Below are 20,403 nucleotides of genomic sequence, written 5' to 3'. Positions count from 1 at the left end.
AATCACTGGCAACAGTACTTTACCTCTAAATTCTGGCATCACATACAAATCCTCCAAAAAGACGGACCGGCCCTTCCATGTACAGTAAGTGTAAAAGTAAAGTGCGAGCCCAACGATTATGCATCCTGAAAAGAACAGAGCTTGTTGTACTATCCAAATGTCGAAAACTGTCTGATAAGGAGTAAGACAACCATAACAACGTTCACCTTCCTTTGATGTATTCTCCTCAGGTACTTCTGCAACCAGCGATTCAAACCATGGATTCTGTCCAAAACCATCCCGCTCAAATTCTAAGAGGAGGTGCCAAGTTATTGCATTTTCATTGAAAATAACATTTAGTAGCATATATAATAAGCACAAAGACTCACTCACAAAAATTACGGATAATACAATCAAATAAATGAGTGCATGGTCTTGGAAATGCACATCAGAACACAGTTTCTGTGAGCACAACCCTCATATTTGCACAACCAATGTACAATATTTTCTCAAGTATGGAAGGACAAATAGGACAGATAAATAAACACATATTCAAATAATGTCTTAAATGTGTTTTTGTAATAGAATATAATACTTTATTTTGTCATTCTAAAAGAACATTTTGTTAGGTGACTCTCAATAACAGCTGGAGATAAATCATTCAATTAAAAAAAAAACCCAGAAAGATTAAAAGCAATGAAAAACATACACTGCTTTAAAAACTAAAAACTGCAAGATGAACTAAGATAATTGTTCATATTGTGCAAACTGGTGTGTGTGAGGGGGTGGGGCAAGGGATATGAGTGAAGTGAAGTGAATTATATTTATATAGCGCTTTTTCTCTAGTGACTCAAAGCGCTTAGCATAGTGAAACCCATTACCTAAGTTACATTCAAACCAGTGTGGGTGGCACTGGGAGCAGGTGGGTAACGTGTCTTGCCCAAGGACACAACGGCAGTGACTAGGATGACGGAAGCGGGAATCGAACCTGCAACCCTCAAGTTGCTGGCACGGCCACTCTACCAACCGAGCTAAACCGAGGGTGGCAATGACTTTATGGAGAACTGATCTTAAGTCTGTCTGGGTTTTAATGAACCAGTATCTCTTACCCAAGGGAAGAGGCATACACACGTGGTAGCCAGGATGTGTCATGTCTCTGCTCATGCTCCTAACTTTCCGTTTGAGGCGTTCAAGGTACAATGTGTCATGATCCGTGGCCCGGTTTATGTTTTGTTTAGGATTTGTTCTGTCAGTTTGACTCCCATAGTTCCCGGTCTGTGCACTCCTGGGTTTGTTTTGGTTAATATGGGTGCTGATTGGTGTTCAGCACGCTCACCTGCTGCCGGGCACTAATCAGAGGGCTACTTATTCACATTGTGCGCCACACTCGGTCTGGCTTCCTTATTTCCTTATTGCAAGCAACAGTTACGTTAGATGAATATATATATATGTATATATATATATATATATATATATATATATATATAGCTCGGCCCCCGGCCAAATTTTTTTTAACCCAATGCGGCCCCCCGAGTCAAAAATGAAGCATGCCTTGTCTACCTTTCATGAGACAATAACACGTGTTGCTGGACGATTGACACCAGGAATGTTTACAGTCTTCTTCTGAATTCAATTTGAAATATTGTACCACCAACAACTGGTTGCTGCGTTGACATAAGTGAAACTCTTCCAGAACATAAGCAGATGCTCTTCTGCATTGCGTGCATGATTTCACCAAGTCACACCTCTTGGGAAAAATATTAGCTGAGAGTGAGATCATACAAGGGCCTTGATGTGAATGACGGGGGGGTCTACCTTCATATGACAGCGTCACTTGTTGGAGCATGTTTTCATGAACCGCCAACTCCTGAGGAGAAACAAAATTGTTATCCCCAAAATTCTGACATAGCAACACAGCTGCTGTGATATTTGCATCGACCGCACATTACCTGTATCCCCTCACACTCACCTTCACCAGTGTGTACACCGCTTTGCAGTCGGCTTTTGTCGCACGACGAATAGCAAAGTTCATTTTTCCAGCAGCCAAGTCAACTTACTGGATCCACAGCACCTAACTGATAACTTTTAAACACCTCATCTTAATACTACTTGGGTTGCACAAACAGAAAGTCGTCAATCCAGTTGGTGGATCTCTGTGTCCTAACGGTGCCTGCTGAACAAATATTCACCTGGCTGGGGGTACAACAACTTGTTATGGACTGATATTGCCATGGAATCAGACAATATTCTAAAAAGAGATGACAGTACATTGTCCATGGCTCTGTATGAGATACAAATGATTGTCTATATTAGTATTTCACAGCATTTATAGAGCAAAAGGACACATTTTCCATTGTAAAAATTCACAGCACATTGAACAAAAATGTCAGACCAAAAATACGGACCCTTATTGTGTGCAATGTCCAATCCTCTCAATTTATTATGTGTGACCTCACAACTCCTAGCAACTTGTGAGCAATGACAAATCTTTGTCCAATCCTAACAACTTATGTGCAATGTCACAACTTTGTCCAATCCTAGCAACTTATTATGAGGAATTTCACAACTTTGTGCAATCCTGTCAACTTATTATGAGCATTGTCACAACTTTGTCCAATCTTAGCAACATATTATGTGCAATGTCACAACTTTGTCCAATCTTAGCAACTTATTATGTGCAATTTCACAACTTTTCCCAATCCTAGCAACATATTATGTGCAATGTCACAACTTTGTCCAATCCTAGCAACATATTATGAGCAATGTCACAACTTTGTCCACACCTAGCAACTTATTATGTGCAATTTCACAACTTTGTCCAATCCTAGCAACATATTATGAGCAATGTCACAACTTTGTCCACACCTAGCAACTTATTATGTGCAATGTCACAACTTTGTGCAATCCTGTCAACTTATTATGTGCAATGTCACAACTTTGTCCAATCCTAGCAACTTATTATGTGCAATGTCACAACTTTGTCCAATCTTAGCAACATATTATGTGCAATTTCACAACTTTGTCCAATCCTAGCAACATATTATGTGCAATGTCACAACTTTGTCCAATCTTAGCAACTTATTATGTGCAATGTCACAACTTTGTCCAATCCTAGCAACATATTATGAGCAATGTCACAACTTTGTCCACACCTAGCAACTTATTATGTGCAATTTCACAACTTTGTCCAATCCTAGCAACATATTATGAGCAATGTCACAACTTTGTCCACACCTAGCAACTTATTATGTGCAATGTCACAACTTTGTGCAATCCTGTCAACTTATTATGTGCAATGTCACAACTTTGTCCAATCCTAGCAACATATTATGTGCAATGTCACAACTTTGTCCAATCTTAGCAACTTATTATGTGCAATGTCACAACTTTGTCCACACCTAGCAACTTATTATGAGCAATGTCACAACTTTGTCCAATTTTAGCAACTTATTATGTGCAATTTCACAACTTTGTCCAATCCTAGCAACTTATTATGAGCAATGTCACAACTTTGTCCAATCTTAGCAACTTATTATGTGCAATTTCACAACTTTGTCCAATCCTAGCAACTTATTATGTGCAATGTCACAACTTTGTCCAATCCTAGCAACTTATTATGTGCAATGTCACAACTTTGTCCAATCCTAGCAACTTATTATGTGCAATGTCACAACTTTGTCCAATCCTAGCAACTTATTATGTGCAATGTCACAACTTTGTGCAATCCTGGCAACTTATTATGAGCAATGTCACAACTTTGTCCAATCCTAGCAACTTATTATGTGCAATGTCACAACTTTGTCCAATCTTAGCAACTTATTATGTGCAATGTCACAACTTTGTCCAATCTTAGCAACTTAGTATGTGCAATTTCACAACTTTGTCCAATCCTAGCAACTTATTATGTGCAATTTCACAACTTTGTCCAATCCTAGCAAATTATTATGTGCAATGTCACAACTTTGTCCAATCCTAGCGATTTATTATGTGCAATGTCACAACTTTGTCCAATCCTAGCAACTTATTATGTGCAATATCACAACTTTGTCCAATCCTAGCAACTTATTATGTGCAATGTCACAACTTTGTCCAATCCTAGCAACTTATTATGTGCAATGTCACAACTTTGTCCAATCCTAGCAACTTATTATGAGCAATGTCACAACTTTGTCCAATCCTAGCAACTTATTATGTGCAATTTCACAACTTTGTGCAATCCTAGCAACTTATTATGTGCAATGTCACAACTTTGTCCAATCCTAGCAATTTATTATGTGCAATGTTTTTGATTGATTGATTGAAACTTTTATTAGTAGATTGCACAGTTCAGTATATATGCCGTACAATCGACCACTAAATGGTAACACCCAAATAAGTTTTTCAACTTGTTTAAGTCAGGGTCCACGTTATTCAATTCAGGGTAGTCTTACCATGCAATGTCACAACTTTGTCCAATCCTAGCAACTTATTATGTGCAATGTCACAACTTTGTCCAATCCCAGCAACTTATTATGTGTAATGTCACAACTTTGTCCAATCCTAGCAACTTATTATGTGCAATGTCACAACTTTGTCCAATCCTAGCAACTTATTATGTGCAATGTCACAACTTTGTCCAATCCTAGCAACTTATTATGTGCAATGTCACAACTTTGTCCAATCCCAGCAACTTATTATGTGCAATGTCACAACTTTGTCCAATCCTAGCAACTTATTATGTGCAATGTCACAACTTTGTCCAATCCTAGCAACTTATTATGTGCAATGTCACAACTTTGTCCAATTCCAGCAACTTATTATGTGTAATGTCACAACTTTGTCCAATTCCAGCAACTTATTATGTGCAATGTCACAACTTTGTCCAATCCCAGCAACTTATTATGAGCAATGTCACAACTTTGTCCAATCCTAGCAACTTATTATGTGCAATGTCACAACTTTGTCCAATCCCAGCAACTTATTATGTGTAATGTCAGAACTTTGTCCAATCCCAGCAACTTATTATGAGCAATGTCACAACTTTGTCCAATTCCAGCAACTTATTATGTGCAATGTCACAACTTTGTCCAATCCTAGCAACTTATTATGTGCAATGTCACAACTTTGTCCAATCCTAGCAACTTATTATGTGCAATGTCACAACTTTGTCCAATCCCAGCAACTTATTATGTGTAATGTCAGAACTTTGTCCAATTCCAGCAACTTATTATGTGTAATGTCACAACTTTGTCCAATCCCAGCAACTTATTATGAGCAATGTCACAACTTTGTCCAATTCCAGCAACTTATTATGTGCAATGTCACAACTTTGTCCAATCCTAGCAACTTATTATGTGCAATGTCACAACTTTGTCCAATCCTAGCAACTTATTATGTGCAATGTCACAACTTTGTCCAATTCCAGCAACTTATTATGTGCAATGTCACAACTTTGTCCAATTCCAGCAACTTATTATGTGCAATGTCACAACTTTGTCCAATCCTAGCAACTTATTATGTGCAATGTCACAACTTTGTCCAATCCCAGCAACTTATTATGTGTAATGTCAGAACTTTGTCCAATTCCAGCAACTTATTATGTGTAATGTCACAACTTTGTCCAATCCCAGCAACTTATTATGAGCAATGTCACAACTTTGTCCAATTCCAGCAACTTATTATGAGCAATGTCACAACTTTGTCCAATTCTAGCAACTTATTGTGAGCAATGTCACAACTTTGTCCAATCCTAGCAACTTATTATGTGAAATGTCACAACTTTGTCCAATCCCAGCAATTTATTATGAGCAATGTCACAACTTTGTCCAATCCTAGCAACTTATTATGTGCAATGTCACAACTTTGTTCAATCCTAGCAACTTATTATGTGCAATGTCACAACTTTGTCCAATCCTAGCAACTTATTATGTGCAATGTTTTTGATTGATTGATTGAAACTTTTATTAGTAGATTGCACAGTTCAGTATAAATGCCGTACAATCGACCACTAAATGGTAACACCCAAATAAGGATTTCAACTTGTTTAAGTCAGGGTCCACGTTATTCAATTCAGGGTAGTCTTACCATGCAATGTCACAACTTTGTCCAATCCTAGCAATTTATTATGTGCAATGTCACAACTTTGTCCAATTCCAGCAACTTATTATGTGTAATGTCACAACTTTGTCCAATCCTAGCAACTTATTATGTGCAATGTCACAACTTTGTCCAATCCCAGCAACTTATTATGAGCAATGTCACAACTTTGTCCAATTCCAGCAACTTATTATGTGTAATGTCACAACTTTGTCCAATCCTAGCAACTTATTATGTGCAATGTTACAACTTTGTCCAATCCTAGCAACTTATTATGTGCAATGTCACAACTTTGTCCAATCCCAGCAACTTATTATGAGCAATGTCACAACTTTGTCCAATCCTAGCAACTTATTATGTGCAATGTCACAACTTTGTCCAATCCCAGCAACTTCTTATGAGCAATGTCACAACTTTGTCCAATTCCAGAAACTTATTATGTGCAATATCACAACTTTGTGCAATCCTAGCAACTTATTATGTACAATGTCCCAACTTTGTCCAATTCTAGCAACTTATTATGTGCAATGTCACAACTTTGTCCAATCCTAGCAACTTATTATCAGCAATGTCACAACTTTGTCCAATCCTAGCAACTTATTATGTGCAATGTCACAACTTTGTCCAATCCTAGCAACTTATTATGTGCAATGTCACAACTTTGTCCCATCCTAGCAACTTATTATGTGCAATGTCACAACGTTGTCCAATCCTAGCAACTTATTATGTGCAATGTCACACCTTTGTCCAATCTTAGCAACTTATTATGTGCAATGTCACAACTTTGTCCAATCCTAGCAACTTATTATGTGCAATGTCACAACTTTGTCCACACCTAACCACTTAGTATGTGCAATGTCACAACTTTGTCCAATCCTAGCAACTTATTATGTGCAATGTCACAACTTTGTCCAATCCTAGCAACTTATTATGTGCAATGTCACAACTTTGTCCAATCCTAGCAACTTATTATGTGCAATGTCACAACTTTGTCCAATCCCAGCAACTTATTATGAGCAATGTCACAACGGTGTCCAATTCCAGAAACTTTTTATGTGCAATGTCACAACTTTGTCCAATCCTAGCAACTTATTATGTGCAATGTCACAACTTTGTCCAATTCCAACAACTTATTATGTGCAATTTCACAACTTTGTCCAATCCTAGCAACTTATTATGTGCAATGTCACAACTTTGTCCAATCCTAGCAACTTATTATGTGCAATGTCACAACTTTGTCCACACCTAACCACTTAGTATGTGCAATGTCACAACTTTGTCCAATCCTAGCAACTTATTATGTGCAATGTCACAACTTTGTCCAATCCTAGCAACTTATTATGTGCAATGTCACAACTTTGTCCAATCCTAGCAACTTATTATGTGCAATGTCACAACTTTGTCCAATCCCAGCAACTTATTATGAGCAATGTCACAACGGTGTCCAATTCCAGAAACTTTTTATGTGCAATGTCACAACTTTGTCCAATCCTAGCAACTTATTATGTGCAATGTCACAACTTTGTCCAATTCCAACAACTTATTATGTGCAATTTCACAACTTTGTCCAATCCTAGCAACTTATTATGTGCAATGTCACAACTTTGTCCAATCCTAGCAACTTATTATGTGCAATGTCACAACTTTGTCCAATCCTAGCAACTTATTATGTGCAATGTCACAACTTTGTCCAATCTTAGCAACTTATTATGTGCAATGTTTTTGATTGATTGATTGAAACTTTTATTAGTAGATTGCACAGTTCAGTATATATGCCGTACAATCGACCACTAAATGGTAACACCCGAATAAGTTTTTCAACTTGTTTAAGTCAGGGTCCACGTTATTCAATTCAGGGTAGTCTTACCATGCAATGTCACAACTTTGTCCAATCCTAGCAACTTATTATGTGCAATGTCACAACTTTGTCCAATCCCAGCAACTTATTATGTGCAATGTCACAACTTTGTCCAATCCTAGCAACTTATTATGTGCAATGTCACAACTTTGTCCAATCCTAGCAACTTATTATGTGCAATGTCACAACTTTGTCCAATCCTAGCAACTTATTATGTGCAATGTCACACCTTTTTCCAATCCTAGCAACTTATTATGTGCAATGTCACAACTTTGTCCAATCCCAGCAACTTATTATGTGCAATGTCACAACTTTGTCCAATCCTAGCAACTTATTATGTGCAATGTCACAACTTTGTCCAATCCTAGCAACTTATTATGTGCAATGTCACAACTTTGTCCAATCCTAGCAACTTATTATGTGCAATGTCACACCTTTTTCCAATCCTAGCAACTTATTATGTGCAATGTCACAACTTTGTCCAATCCTAGCAACTTATTATGTGCAATGTCACAACATTGTCCAATCCCAGCAACTTATCATGTGCAATGTCACAACTTTGTCCAATCTTAGCAACATATTATGTGCAATGTCACAACTTTGTCCAATCCTAGCAACTTATTATGTGCAATGTCACAACTTTGTCCAATCCTAGCAACTTATTATGTGCAATGTCACAACTTTGTCCAATCCCAGCAACTTATTATGAGCAATGTCACAACGGTGTCCAATTCTAGAAACTTTTTATGTGCAATGTCACAACTTTGTCCAATCCTAGCAACTTATTATGTGCAATGTCACAACTTTGTCCAATTCCAACAACTTATTATGTGCAATTTCACAACTTTGTCCAATCCTATCAACTTATTATGTGCAATGTCACAACTTTGTCCAATCCTAGCAACTTATTATGTGCAATGTCACAACTTTGTCCAATCCTAGCAACTTATTATGTTCAATGTCACAACTTTGTCCACACCTAGCCACTTAGTATGTGCAATGTCACAACTTTGTCCGATCCTAGCAACTTATAATGTACAATGTCACAATGTTGTCCAATCCTAGCAACTTATTATGTGCAATGTCACAACTTTGTCCAATCTTAGCAATTTATTATGTGCAATGTCAGAACTTTGTGCAATCCTAGAAATTTATGTGCAATGTCATAACCTTGTCCAATCCTAGCAACTTATTATGAGCAATGTCACAACTTTGTCCAATCCTAGCAACTTATTATGTGCAATGTCACAACTTTGTCCAATCCTAGCAACTTATTATGAGCAATGTCACAACTTTGTCCAATTCCAGCAACTTATTAAGTGCAATTTCACAACTTTGTGCAATCCTAGCAACTTCTTATGTGCAATGTCCCAACTTTGTCCAATCCTAGCAATTTATTATGTGCAATGTCACAACTTTGTCCAATCCTAGCAACTTATTATGTGCAATGTTTTTGATTGATTGATTGAAACTTTTATTAGTAGATTGCACACGTTAATCAATTTATGGAAGTCTTACCTTGCAATGTCACAACTTTGTCCAATCCTAGCAATTTATTATGAGCAATGTCATAACTTATTCCAATCTTAGCAACTTATTATGTACGATGTCACAACTTTTTTCCAATCTTAGCAATTTATTATGTGCAACGTCACAACTTTGTCCAATCCTAGCAACTTATTATGTGCAATGTCCCAACTTTGTCCAATCCTAGCAATTTATTATGTGCAATGTCACAACTTTGTCCAATCCTAGCAACTTGTTATGTGCAATGTTTTTGATTGATTTATTGAAACTTTTATTAGTAGATTGCACACGTTAATCAATTTATGGTAGTCTTGCCATACAATGTCACAACTTTGTCCAATCCTAACAACTTATTATGTACGATGTCACAACTTTTTCCAATCCTAGCAACTTATTATGTACGATGTCACAACTTTTTCCAATCTTAGCAATTTATTATGTGCAATGTCACAACTTTGTGCAATACTAGCAACTTATTATGTACGATGTCACAACTTTTTCCAATCTTAGCAATTTATTATGTGCAATGTCACAACTTTGTGCAATACTAGCAACTTATGTTCAATGTCACAACTTTGTCCAATCCTAGCAATTTATGTGATATGTCATAACTTTGTCCAATCCTAGCAACTTATTATGTGCAATGTCACAACTTTGTCCAATCCTAGCAATTTATGTGCCATGTCATAACTTTGTCCAATCCTAGCAACTTATTATGTGCAATGTCACAACTTTGTCCAATCCTAGCAACTTATGTACAATTTCACAACTTTGTACAATCCTAGTAATTTATAATGTGCAATGTCACAACTTTGTCCAATCCTAGCAACTTATTATGTGCAATGTCACAAATGTGTCCAATCCTTGCAACTTATTGTGTACGACGTCCCAAATTTAGCCGGTCCTCGCAACTTATGTTATGCAATTGCCCTTCAACTGGGATAGGCTGAAGTTTCTAGTGACCCTAATTAGCAGAAAATGGATAGTTGGATGTTTTACATGTTGGTCCGTGAAGGTTTCTTGCCAGCACAGGTTAAAAAATCCCTACAAATACTTCATGCAGCACATGCGTAACGAAGTATTTTTATTTTAGGGATGCATTTTGACGTAATTTGGCTAGAGGAAAAAAATGTATCTAACACACAAGCTCAAGCTGAACAAAAAATAGATTTAAAGTTCATTTAAGGAACTCTACATTTTTAATTTTTGGTATTTCAATGCCAATTTTAACTTTAAGGGGCTTCATTGGCTAATTTGTTGAGGCTTACTACATCAAAACACAGGGTGTGCCAGTTGTTCATGGTGGTGACATCCCGAGCTCCTTTTGCAGCATAGAAGGCTCTTGATAGACTATTTTGGTCCAACACATTTAACTCCAGCAAAGTGCACAACTTCTCTCTGGCCAGCTGCACAAACATACAGTTGCCATTATTTCATTATTTTTCAAAGGTGTATTTGGTAAACAAAAAAACCAAAAAAATACCTTAGCAAGTGTGCTCAGTAAACCTTTCCCGATGCCACACCCTGATAAAGAAATTAACATGACGAGTCCAATGGAAATGAGTCAAACGTCCTACAATGCAAGAGGAAACTAAAAACACCGGTATACCTCTGAATTCTGACATCACGTACAAATCCTCCAAAAAGACTGCTCGTCCATTCCATGTGCAATATGTGTAATAGAACAGTGCAACACCTACAACTGTGAATCCTGAAAGTGGAATAAAAATAAAAACCCAGTTTCAATATGAGTTGGGAAATTGTGTTAGATGTAAATATAAACGGAATACAATGATTTGCAAATCCTTTTCAGCCCATATTCAGTTGAATATGCTACAAAGACGATATTTTTTTTTTTTGCAAATAATCATTAACGTTAGAATTTGATGCCAGCAACACGTGACAAAAAAGTTGGGAAAGGTGGCAATAAATACTGATAAAGTTGAGGAATGCTCATCAAACACTTATTTGGAACATTCCACAGGTGTGCAGGCTAATTGGGAACAGGTGGGTGCCATGATTGGGTATAAAAGCAGCTTCCATGAAATGCTAAGTAATTCACAAACTTTCACAAGAAAGGATGGGGTGAGGTACACCCTCTTTGTCCACAACTGCGTGAGCAAATAGTCAAACAGTTTAAGAACCACGTTTCTCAAAGTGCAATTGCAAGAAATTTACATCTACGGTCCATAATATCATCAAAAGATTCAGAGATCTGGAGAAATAACTCCACGTAAGCGGTATGGCTGGAAACCAACATTGAATTTAAGTCTCATCTTAAAACTCATTTGTATACTCGAGCCTTTAAATAGACCCCCTTCTTAGACCAGTTGATCTGCCGTTTCTTTTCTTTTTCTCCTCTGCCCCCCTCTCCCATTTATATTTACTAACCCCGTTTCCATATGAGTTGGGAAATTATGTTAGAGGTAAATATAAACGGAATAGAATGATTTGCAAATCCTTTTCAACTCATATTCAGTTGAATGCACTACATAGACAAGATATTTGATGTTCAAACTCAGAAAACTTTATTTTCTTTTGCAAATAATAATGAACTTAGAACTTCATGGCTGCAACATGTGCCAAAGTAATTGGGAAAGGGGATGTTCACCACTGTGTTACATCACCTTTTCTTTTAACAACACTCAATAAACGTTTGGGAACTGAGGAAACTAATTGTTGAAGCTTTGAAAGTGGAATTCTTTCACATTCTTGTTTTATGTAGAGCTTTAGTTGTTCAACAGTCCGGGGTCTCCGCTGTCGTATTTTACGCTTCATAGTGCGCCACACATTTTCAATGGGAGACAGGTCTGGACTGCAGGCAGGCCAGGAAAGTACCCACACTCTTTTACTACGAAACTACGCTGTTGTAACACGTGGCTTGGCATTGTCTTGCTGAAATAAGTAGGGGCGTCCATGATAACATTGCTTGGTTGACAACATATGTTGCTCCAAAACCTGTATGGACCATTCAGCATTAATGGTGCCTTCACAGATGTGTAAGTTACCCATGCCTTGGACACTAATACACCCCAACACCATCACAGATGCTGGCTTTTTAATTTTTTTTTTTTATCCTGCACTACTAAGATTCAATCTAAAGAAATGTCGTTCTTATTTGTACTGTAAAGTTCAAATTTGAATGACAATAAAAAGGAAGTCTAAGTCTAAGTCTTTTGAACTTTGCGCCCAAAACAATCAGGATGGTTATTTTCCTCTTTGTTCCGGAGGACACCACGTCCACAGTTTCCAAATATGATTTGAAATGTGGACTCATCAGGCCACAAAACACCTTTCCACTTTGCATCAGTCCATCTTAGATGAGCTCAGGCCCAGAGAAGCCAGCGGCGTTCCTTGGTGTTATTGATAAATGGCTTTTGCTTTGCATAGCAGAGTTTTAACTTGCACTTACAGATGTAGCAACCAACTGTAGTTACTGACTGTGGTTTACTGAAGTGTTCCTGAGCCCATGTGATGATATCCTTCAGAGATTGATGTCGGTTTTTGAAGCAGTACCACCTGAGGGATCAAAGGTCTGTAATATCATCGCTTACGTGCAGTGATTTCTCCAGATTCTCTGAACCTTTTGATGATTTTACGGACCGTAGATGGTAAAATCCCTAAATTCCTTGCAATAACTCGTTGAGAAATGTTGTTCTAAAACTGTTCGACAATTTCTTTACATATTGGTGACCCTCTGCCCCATCTTTGTGTGTGAATTACTAAGCATTTCATGAAAGCTGCTTTTATACCCAATCATGGCACCCACCTGTTCCCAATAAGCCTGCACACCTGTGGGATGTTCCAAATAAGTGCTTGATGAGCATTTCTCAACTTTATCAGTATTTATTGCCACCTTTCCTAACTTCTTTGTCACGTGTTGCTGGCATCAAGTTAATGATTATTTGCAAAAAAATATATTTATAAGTTCGAACATCAAATATGTTGTCTTTGTAGCATATTCAACTGAATATGGGTTGAAAATGATTTGCAAATCATTGTATTCCGTTTATATTTACATCTAACACAATTTCCCAACTCATATGGAAACGGGGTTTGTATATATATGAAGAACAGAACTTCTGTAATTACAGAAAATAACATTTACCTTCTTTAGATTTATTCTCCTCAGGTACTTCTGCAACCAGACATTCAAATAAGGGTTTTTTGCCAAAACCATCCCGCTCAAATTCTATGGTGAAAAGAAAACATGAAATGAATTATCGCAATGTTAATAAAATCATATAAACTATTATATAATAAATATATATTAAATATAAAATAACTAAAAATAAATTAATAGATGATACAAAAAAACACATTTAATACAAAACTAAAGGAACACTTCATTAAGCACAGTACATTAATAGGGTAAATTCAAGCATTTACCAATATTTGATATGTAAAAAAAAATAAAAAAATAAAAACCCAATAAGTAAAAAAAACAGTAATGCTATTTGATATCTATTATTCATTTACAGGTGTTGGTCTGTAACAGGGGTGTCCAAAGTGTGGCCCAAGTTTTTCAAGTTACAAGAAAAAGTCTAAATGCTGAATCTTACAAGTTGTTTTACTAACACACCTCGGTTTTTGTTTGCACCACTTTTGGTACGATTCGGTGTTAGAGAAAAAAATTTACCAGATTATCGTAAGGCCAAACATTGCGTGTAACAAACCAGTCCGTTTCCCGGCATATCATTCTGAAGAATCAGGTGCCCTAACATACAACCATATGCTTTGATGACTTGGTCTCAGTTTTTTTTTTATTCAATAGGATTGAAAAATAATCAAGGGGCAATGAAAGTTTGAAAGTACTTTGATAAAGAAGGGGAAAAACACTATTGAATTCAAGTAAGAAAATGGTAGGAAAATACGAATGGGTTGTCTACTTAGCATTTTCATCTCCTCCTCTCTGTATTTGGCAGGATTTCCATTTCAAAATATGGAATTTGTCCCGGTAAAATACAGGATAAACCAGTTTTCATCAACAAACCGACAAATAAAAACACATATTTTTTTATATGCCTTGATTGGGATTTGAACCCAGATTCAAGATTAAAGATTCAAGATTCAAGATTGTTTATTGTCATATGCACAGTTGAACAGACAGTTTGCCGTACAATGACAATCTTACTTTGCTAGTCCACCCTTCAACAAGTCACACGGTACTTAGCAAAAAATAAAAAATAAAAAGTATATACAAGGCACAGTAAGTAACATAACATTATTGCACATTCTGATTGACAGTCAACAGTATAAATATGGAGGTGACCTTGGGTCACAGCAGCAGTTAAAAAGTGTCTTTAGTGATCAAAGGTGAAAAATGTCTACAGTCATGGTTCACAGTTCGGGGGTGGACAAGGTAGCTTTCTTTTGTTCAAAAACATCCATCCATCCATCATCTTCCGCTTATCCGAGGTTGGGTCGCGGGGGCAGCAGCCTAAGCAGGGAAGCCCAGACTTCCCTCTCACCAGCCACTTCGTCTAGCTCTTCCCGGGGGATCCCGAGGCGTTCCCAGGCCAGCCGGGAGACATAGTCTTCCCAACGTGTCCTGGGTCTTCCCCGTGGCCTCCTGCCGACTGGACGTGCCCTAAACACCTCCCTAGGGAGGCGTTCGGGTGGCATCCTGACCAGATGCCCGAGCCACCTCATCTGGCTCCTCTCGATGTGGAGAAGCAGCGGCTTTACTTTGAGTTCCTCCCGGATGACGGAGCTTCTCACCCTATCTCTAAGGGAGAGCCCCGCCACCCGGCGGAGGAAACTCATTTCGGCCGCTTGTACCCGTGATCTTATCCTTTCGGTCATGACCCAAAGCTCATGACCATAGGTGAGGATGGGAACGTAGATCGACCTGTAAATTGAGAGCTTTGCCTTCCGGCTTAGCTCCTTCTTCCCCACAACGGATCGATAAAACGTTCGCATTACTGAAGACGCCGCACCGATCCGCCTGTCGATCTCACGATCCACTCTTCCCCCACTCGTGAACAAGACTCCTAGGTACTTGAACTCCTCCACTTGGGGCAGGGTCTCCTCCCCAACCCGGAGATGGCACTCCACCCTTTTCCGGGCGAGAACCATGGACTCGGACTTGGAGGTGCTGATTCTCATTCCGGTCGCTTCACACTCGGCTGCGAACCGATCCAGTGAGAGCTGAAGATCCCGGCCAGATGAAGCCATCAGGACCACATCATCTGCAAAAAGCAGAGACCTAATCCCGCGGCCACCAAATCAGAACCCCTCAACGCCTTGACTGCGCCTAGAAATTCTGTCCATCAAAGTTATGAACAGAATCGGTGACAAAGGACAACCTTGGCGGAGTCCAACCCTCACTGGAAATGTGTCCGACTTACTGCCAGCAATGCGGACCAAGCTCTGACACTGATCATACAGGGAGCGGACCGCCACAATAAGACAGTCCGGTACCCCATACTCTCTGAGCAATCCCCACAGGACTTCCCGAGGGACACGGTCGAATGCCTTCTCCAAGTCCACAAAGCACATGTAGACTGGTTGGGCAAACTCCCATGCACCCTCAAGAACCCTGCCGAGAGTAAAGAGCTGGTCCACAGTTCCACGACCAGGACGAAAACCACACTGTTCCTCCTGGATCCGAGGTTCAACTATCCGGCGTAGCCTCCTCTCCAGTACACCTGAATAAACCTTACCGGAAAGGCTGAGGAGTGTGATCCCACGATAGTTGGAACACACCCTGCGGTCCCCCTTCTTAAAGAGAGGGACCACCACCCCGGTCTGCCAATCCAGAGGTATCTCCCCCGATGTCCACACGATGCTGCAGAGTCTTGTCAACCAAGACAGCCCCACAGCATCCAGAGCCTTAAGGAACTCCGGGCGGATCTCATCTACCCCCGGGGCCTTGCCGCCGAAGAGCTTTTTGACTACCTCAGCAACCTCATCCCCAGAAATAGGAGAGTCCACCACAGATTCCCCAGGCACCGCTTCCTCAAAGGAAGACGTGTTGGTGGGATTGAGGAGATCTTCGAAGTATTCCTTCCACCGATCCACAACATCCGCAGTCGAAGTCAGCAGAACACCATCTGCACCATACACGGTGTTGATAGTGCACTGCTTCCCCTTCCTGAGGCGGCGTATGGTGGTCCAGAATCGCTTCGAAGCCGTCCGGAAGTCGTTTTCCATGGCTTCCCCGAACTCTTCCCATGTCCGAGTTTTTGCCTCCGCGACCGCTAAAGCTGCACACCGCTTGGCCCGTCGGTACCCGTCAACAGTATAAATATGGAGGTGACCTAGGGTCACAGCAGCAGTTAAAAAGTGTCATTAGTGATCAAAGGTGAAAAATGTCTACAGTCATGGTTCACAGTTCGGGGGTGGACAAGGTAGCTTTCTTTTGTTCAAAAACACAAGGGTAAAAACGGGGGGGGGGGGGGGGGCACTAGCATTTACAAGTTAGCCTTCACAAGCCTGATGGCCTGTGGGTAGAAACTGTTTGTCGGTCTAGTAGTCCTGGATTTCAGGCTCCTGTATCGTCTGCCTGATGGTAGGAGGCTGAAGAGACTGTGCTGGGGTTGTGTACTGTCCTTTATGATGTTGTGTGCTCTCCTGGTGGGCCTGGTAGAGTACATGTCCTGTAGTGAGGGGAAGGCTGCTCCTGATATGTACTGAGCAGTTTTAATCACTCACTGGAGTGCCTTCCTGTCCTTAGCAGTGCAGTTTCCATACCAGACCCTGATTGAGCTGGTAAGGACACTCACAATCGTACTTCTATAGAAGTTGCTGAGAATTTTGGGTGACATACCAAATTTTCTCAGCCTTCTTAGGAAGTACAGTCGCTGCTGGGCTTTTTTTATTGCTTGTTGGGTGTTGTGATCCCAGGTGAGATCCTCGCTGATGTGGATCCCGAGGAATTTAAAGGTTTTCACCCTTTCCACCTTTGTCCCCCCTATGTACAAAGGTGTGTACTGTGCACACCTTTTCCGTGGGTCAATAATCATCTACTTGGTCTTGTCTGTGTTCAAGGAGAGATTATTATCCTGACACCAGGCCACCAGTTCCGCTACTTCCCTTCTGTACGCTGCCTCAGCTCCCCCGGTGATCAGTCCGACGACCGTAGTGTCATCAGCACACTTGATGATGCTGGTGTTGTTCTGGGAGGGTGTACAGTAGGGGGTTCAGCATGCAGCCTTGGTGGGTCCCTATGCTTGGAACCTTTGTGCCCGATGTCTGGTTGCCGATTCTGACTGACTGGGGCCGGTTTGTGAGAAAGTTCAAGACCCAGTCACAGAGAGTTGGTGTCAGACCAACAGTGAGGAGTTTAGCAGTGCGTTTTTGTGTGATGACCGAGTTAAAAGCAGAGCTGTAGTCGATTAATAATAGCCTGGAATAGGTGTCCTTGCCCTCTAAGTGGGTCATCCTCAGTGGATCGGTTCTGCCGGTAGGCAAAATGTAGAGGGTCCAGTGTGTCTGGGATGGTCTTCTTGATGTGTGACATGACTATCCTCTCGAAGCACTTCATCACTATTGGGGTGAGTGCAACAGGGCGATAGTCATTCAGACAGGTCACAGTGTTTTTCTTTGGCAGGGGCACGATGGTGGTGGTCTTGAAGCAGGTGGGCACAACAGCTTGAGCTAGTGACAAGTTGTATATGTCAGCAAGTACGTCAGCCAGCTCTGATGAACACACCCTGAGGGCCTGGCCAGGGATGTTGTCTGGGCCGGCTGCCTTCCGTGGGTTTGTTCTCCTCAGAATTGTACGTACCTCTGCTTGTATGATCTTTTGCCTTCTGAGGAATGGTCACGATCACTCAGCCATTCATTCCAATACACATTTGACATGTAGGAAGCCAAATGTTACGCTGTCTGTGATACGATTCAATTTCAAATTAGGGATGTTGCAATCAGGGTTTTATGCTGCCAATATGGGTGGGATCAGCCAATACAGATACCGGTATCGATCGCATGTATTGATTGTACATTGTTCTGTTTATTCATGATGAGTGTTATAGACAATTTAACAATATCAACACAATATTTAAATTAGCTCCTCGAGTAACATATTTAGCCCCGTCCTCCAGTGATAGTATTATTTAAGATACTAAGTTTATTTGCCGTAATGGAGGAGGTTATAATTAAATTAGGAGAGCGTCTCCACACTGTGTCTGGAGATGCACAATTAGCCGCTAGCTGCTTCTCAGCTGGGGAACTATAATTAAATACATAAATAGTGTTGACAATTGCGATCACGTTTTTTCACAAAAAATGTAAAACAAAATTCTGGCCTATTTCACGGCGCTTAATTATGCCTGAGACATTTCTCATGCTGACTCATGTCATTTCTTCAACGGTGTTACACACAGGGACGGCCCGTGGCATAGGCCGTATAGGCAAATGCTAAGGGCGCCGTCCATCAGGGGGCGCCACACCAGTGCCACAAATGTTGGAGGGAAAAAAAAAAAAATAGTTGGTACTATTATTTCTAAATACAAAAAACAATCCCACGTTAATTAAAACGCAAAGTAAAGCCTATTTAATAGAAATATTATTTGTTACAACATTACGCCCCGCCATATGTTATTTTTTTATTTTTTGTATTCATTTATTTATTTATTTTTTTTATCTTGTTAACTATTCTGATTGTTGATTTGCTTTCTCTAAGTAAAAAAAAAAAAAAGGTCAAAGACAAAGCTATTCGGTTTCTTGTGAGTAAATACACTTCACTGCCGATGTGGGGGTGCGCCACCTAAAATCTTGCCTCGGGCGGCAGATTGGTTAGGGCCGGGCCTGGTTACACATTTGAGAAAACATGATGTGTAACCTGCCTGCTTTAAAGACTTTAATGTAAGGATAATAATTATCCCTTTTGTCAAGATATTTAAACAGGATTTGGGTTTTTGGCCAGAAAAACATTGAATGTCACAAGCGACCCACCAGGCTGCCTGCCAGGGAGCCCCCACTACCAACTCCCACCTGGCCATTGTTATGCTGATATTTACAGGGTTGCCAAGGCCGAGTGGAGTGGACCCCACACTGCTGATTTTTTTTTTCTTCCATTAAAGGCAAAAAAATTGAAAAAGAAAACAGGACTGAAACCAAAGGCAAAAAAACAACAACTAATAGTTTGGGAATAAAACGGGAAGTTTGACAGGTATGCTCCTCCTCAATATAGTCAAAGTGGTGTTAATGTTCATTTATTCATTTTGGTCGTCATTCCTTATTTCGTATTACTTTTGCATCTCATAGCACATAATTGTGATGCGTTCAAGGAGCCTTGATTAATGTTTGAAACAGAGGTGTTGCTAGTTTTTAAATACAGGGGAGACTTAACCTAGTAAATACACTAATATTATAATAATAATTAGAGACAAGCAGTAGAAAATGGATGGATGGATGGATGGATTAATAATAGTATGGGTATACTAAATCTTTGATATTAACCGTTAGTTATATTTCCATCCACTAATGGATAATCCTACATGAATCAAAAAATGTCTACCTAACATTATGGAGTAAAAGGGAAACTTGACGTATTTATGAGCATATTTAAGTGAATAATGACAGGATGTATGATTCAACCTTAATTTCAAACATGCATACAATTACAACAGGATACATCACATTTTTTTCAGTTTCTCAGTACGTGTTTGAAAAGGAATAGATAGAAGCAGACATACTACCCCTTTGTCCGTTTCATTGCAAATACTAAGACATTTATTTCATTCATGTTCTCCATTTGTTCACTATTAACTACATGCATAGTAAAATAATAAAGTTCTCAATAAATAGTTAAACAAGTTGAAATTCACATAATGAGATGGATAAGATGATCACATTTTTTAATTAGGTTTAAAATGTTACTCAAGATAAATCATCCTAGTAGTTTGTAAACTTTGAGTTTGAACAGTTTTTTTTAAAACGGAATCATGTTAGTACACTATTTGACATCCATTCCATAATTTCATTCCACATACTGATATGCTAAAGGTTTTAAGTGT

At 39.4% G+C, this 20,403-nt stretch overlaps 1 protein-coding gene across 2 annotated transcripts in view; it reads right to left on the bottom strand.

Moving 5' to 3' along the window:
• The window catches only part of LOC133551186 (diamine acetyltransferase 1-like), a 29,567-nt gene that overhangs the window by 7,292 nt on the left and 1,872 nt on the right, over positions 1-20,403 (bottom strand). The window contains exons 2-5 of one of the 2 annotated variants that reach the window (XM_061897635.1): positions 13,548-13,631; positions 1,795-1,846; positions 207-290; positions 24-125 (exon numbers count right to left, since the gene is read on the bottom strand). In XM_061897635.1, the coding sequence (XP_061753619.1) occupies positions 24-125; positions 207-290; positions 1,795-1,846; positions 13,548-13,631 (322 nt within the window). Of the gene's footprint in view, positions 1-23; positions 126-206; positions 291-1,794; positions 1,847-1,948; positions 2,424-13,547; positions 13,632-20,403 lie in introns of those variants that run through there. The other variant, XM_061897636.1, reaches the window with a different exon arrangement.

This window comes from Nerophis ophidion, linkage group LG04, assembly GCF_033978795.1.
Source record: "Nerophis ophidion isolate RoL-2023_Sa linkage group LG04, RoL_Noph_v1.0, whole genome shotgun sequence".
NCBI classification, from domain to species: domain Eukaryota; kingdom Metazoa; phylum Chordata; class Actinopteri; order Syngnathiformes; family Syngnathidae; genus Nerophis; species Nerophis ophidion.
Note: the sequence above shows the minus strand (reverse complement) of the source record. Positions and strands in the feature narration are given on the sequence as shown.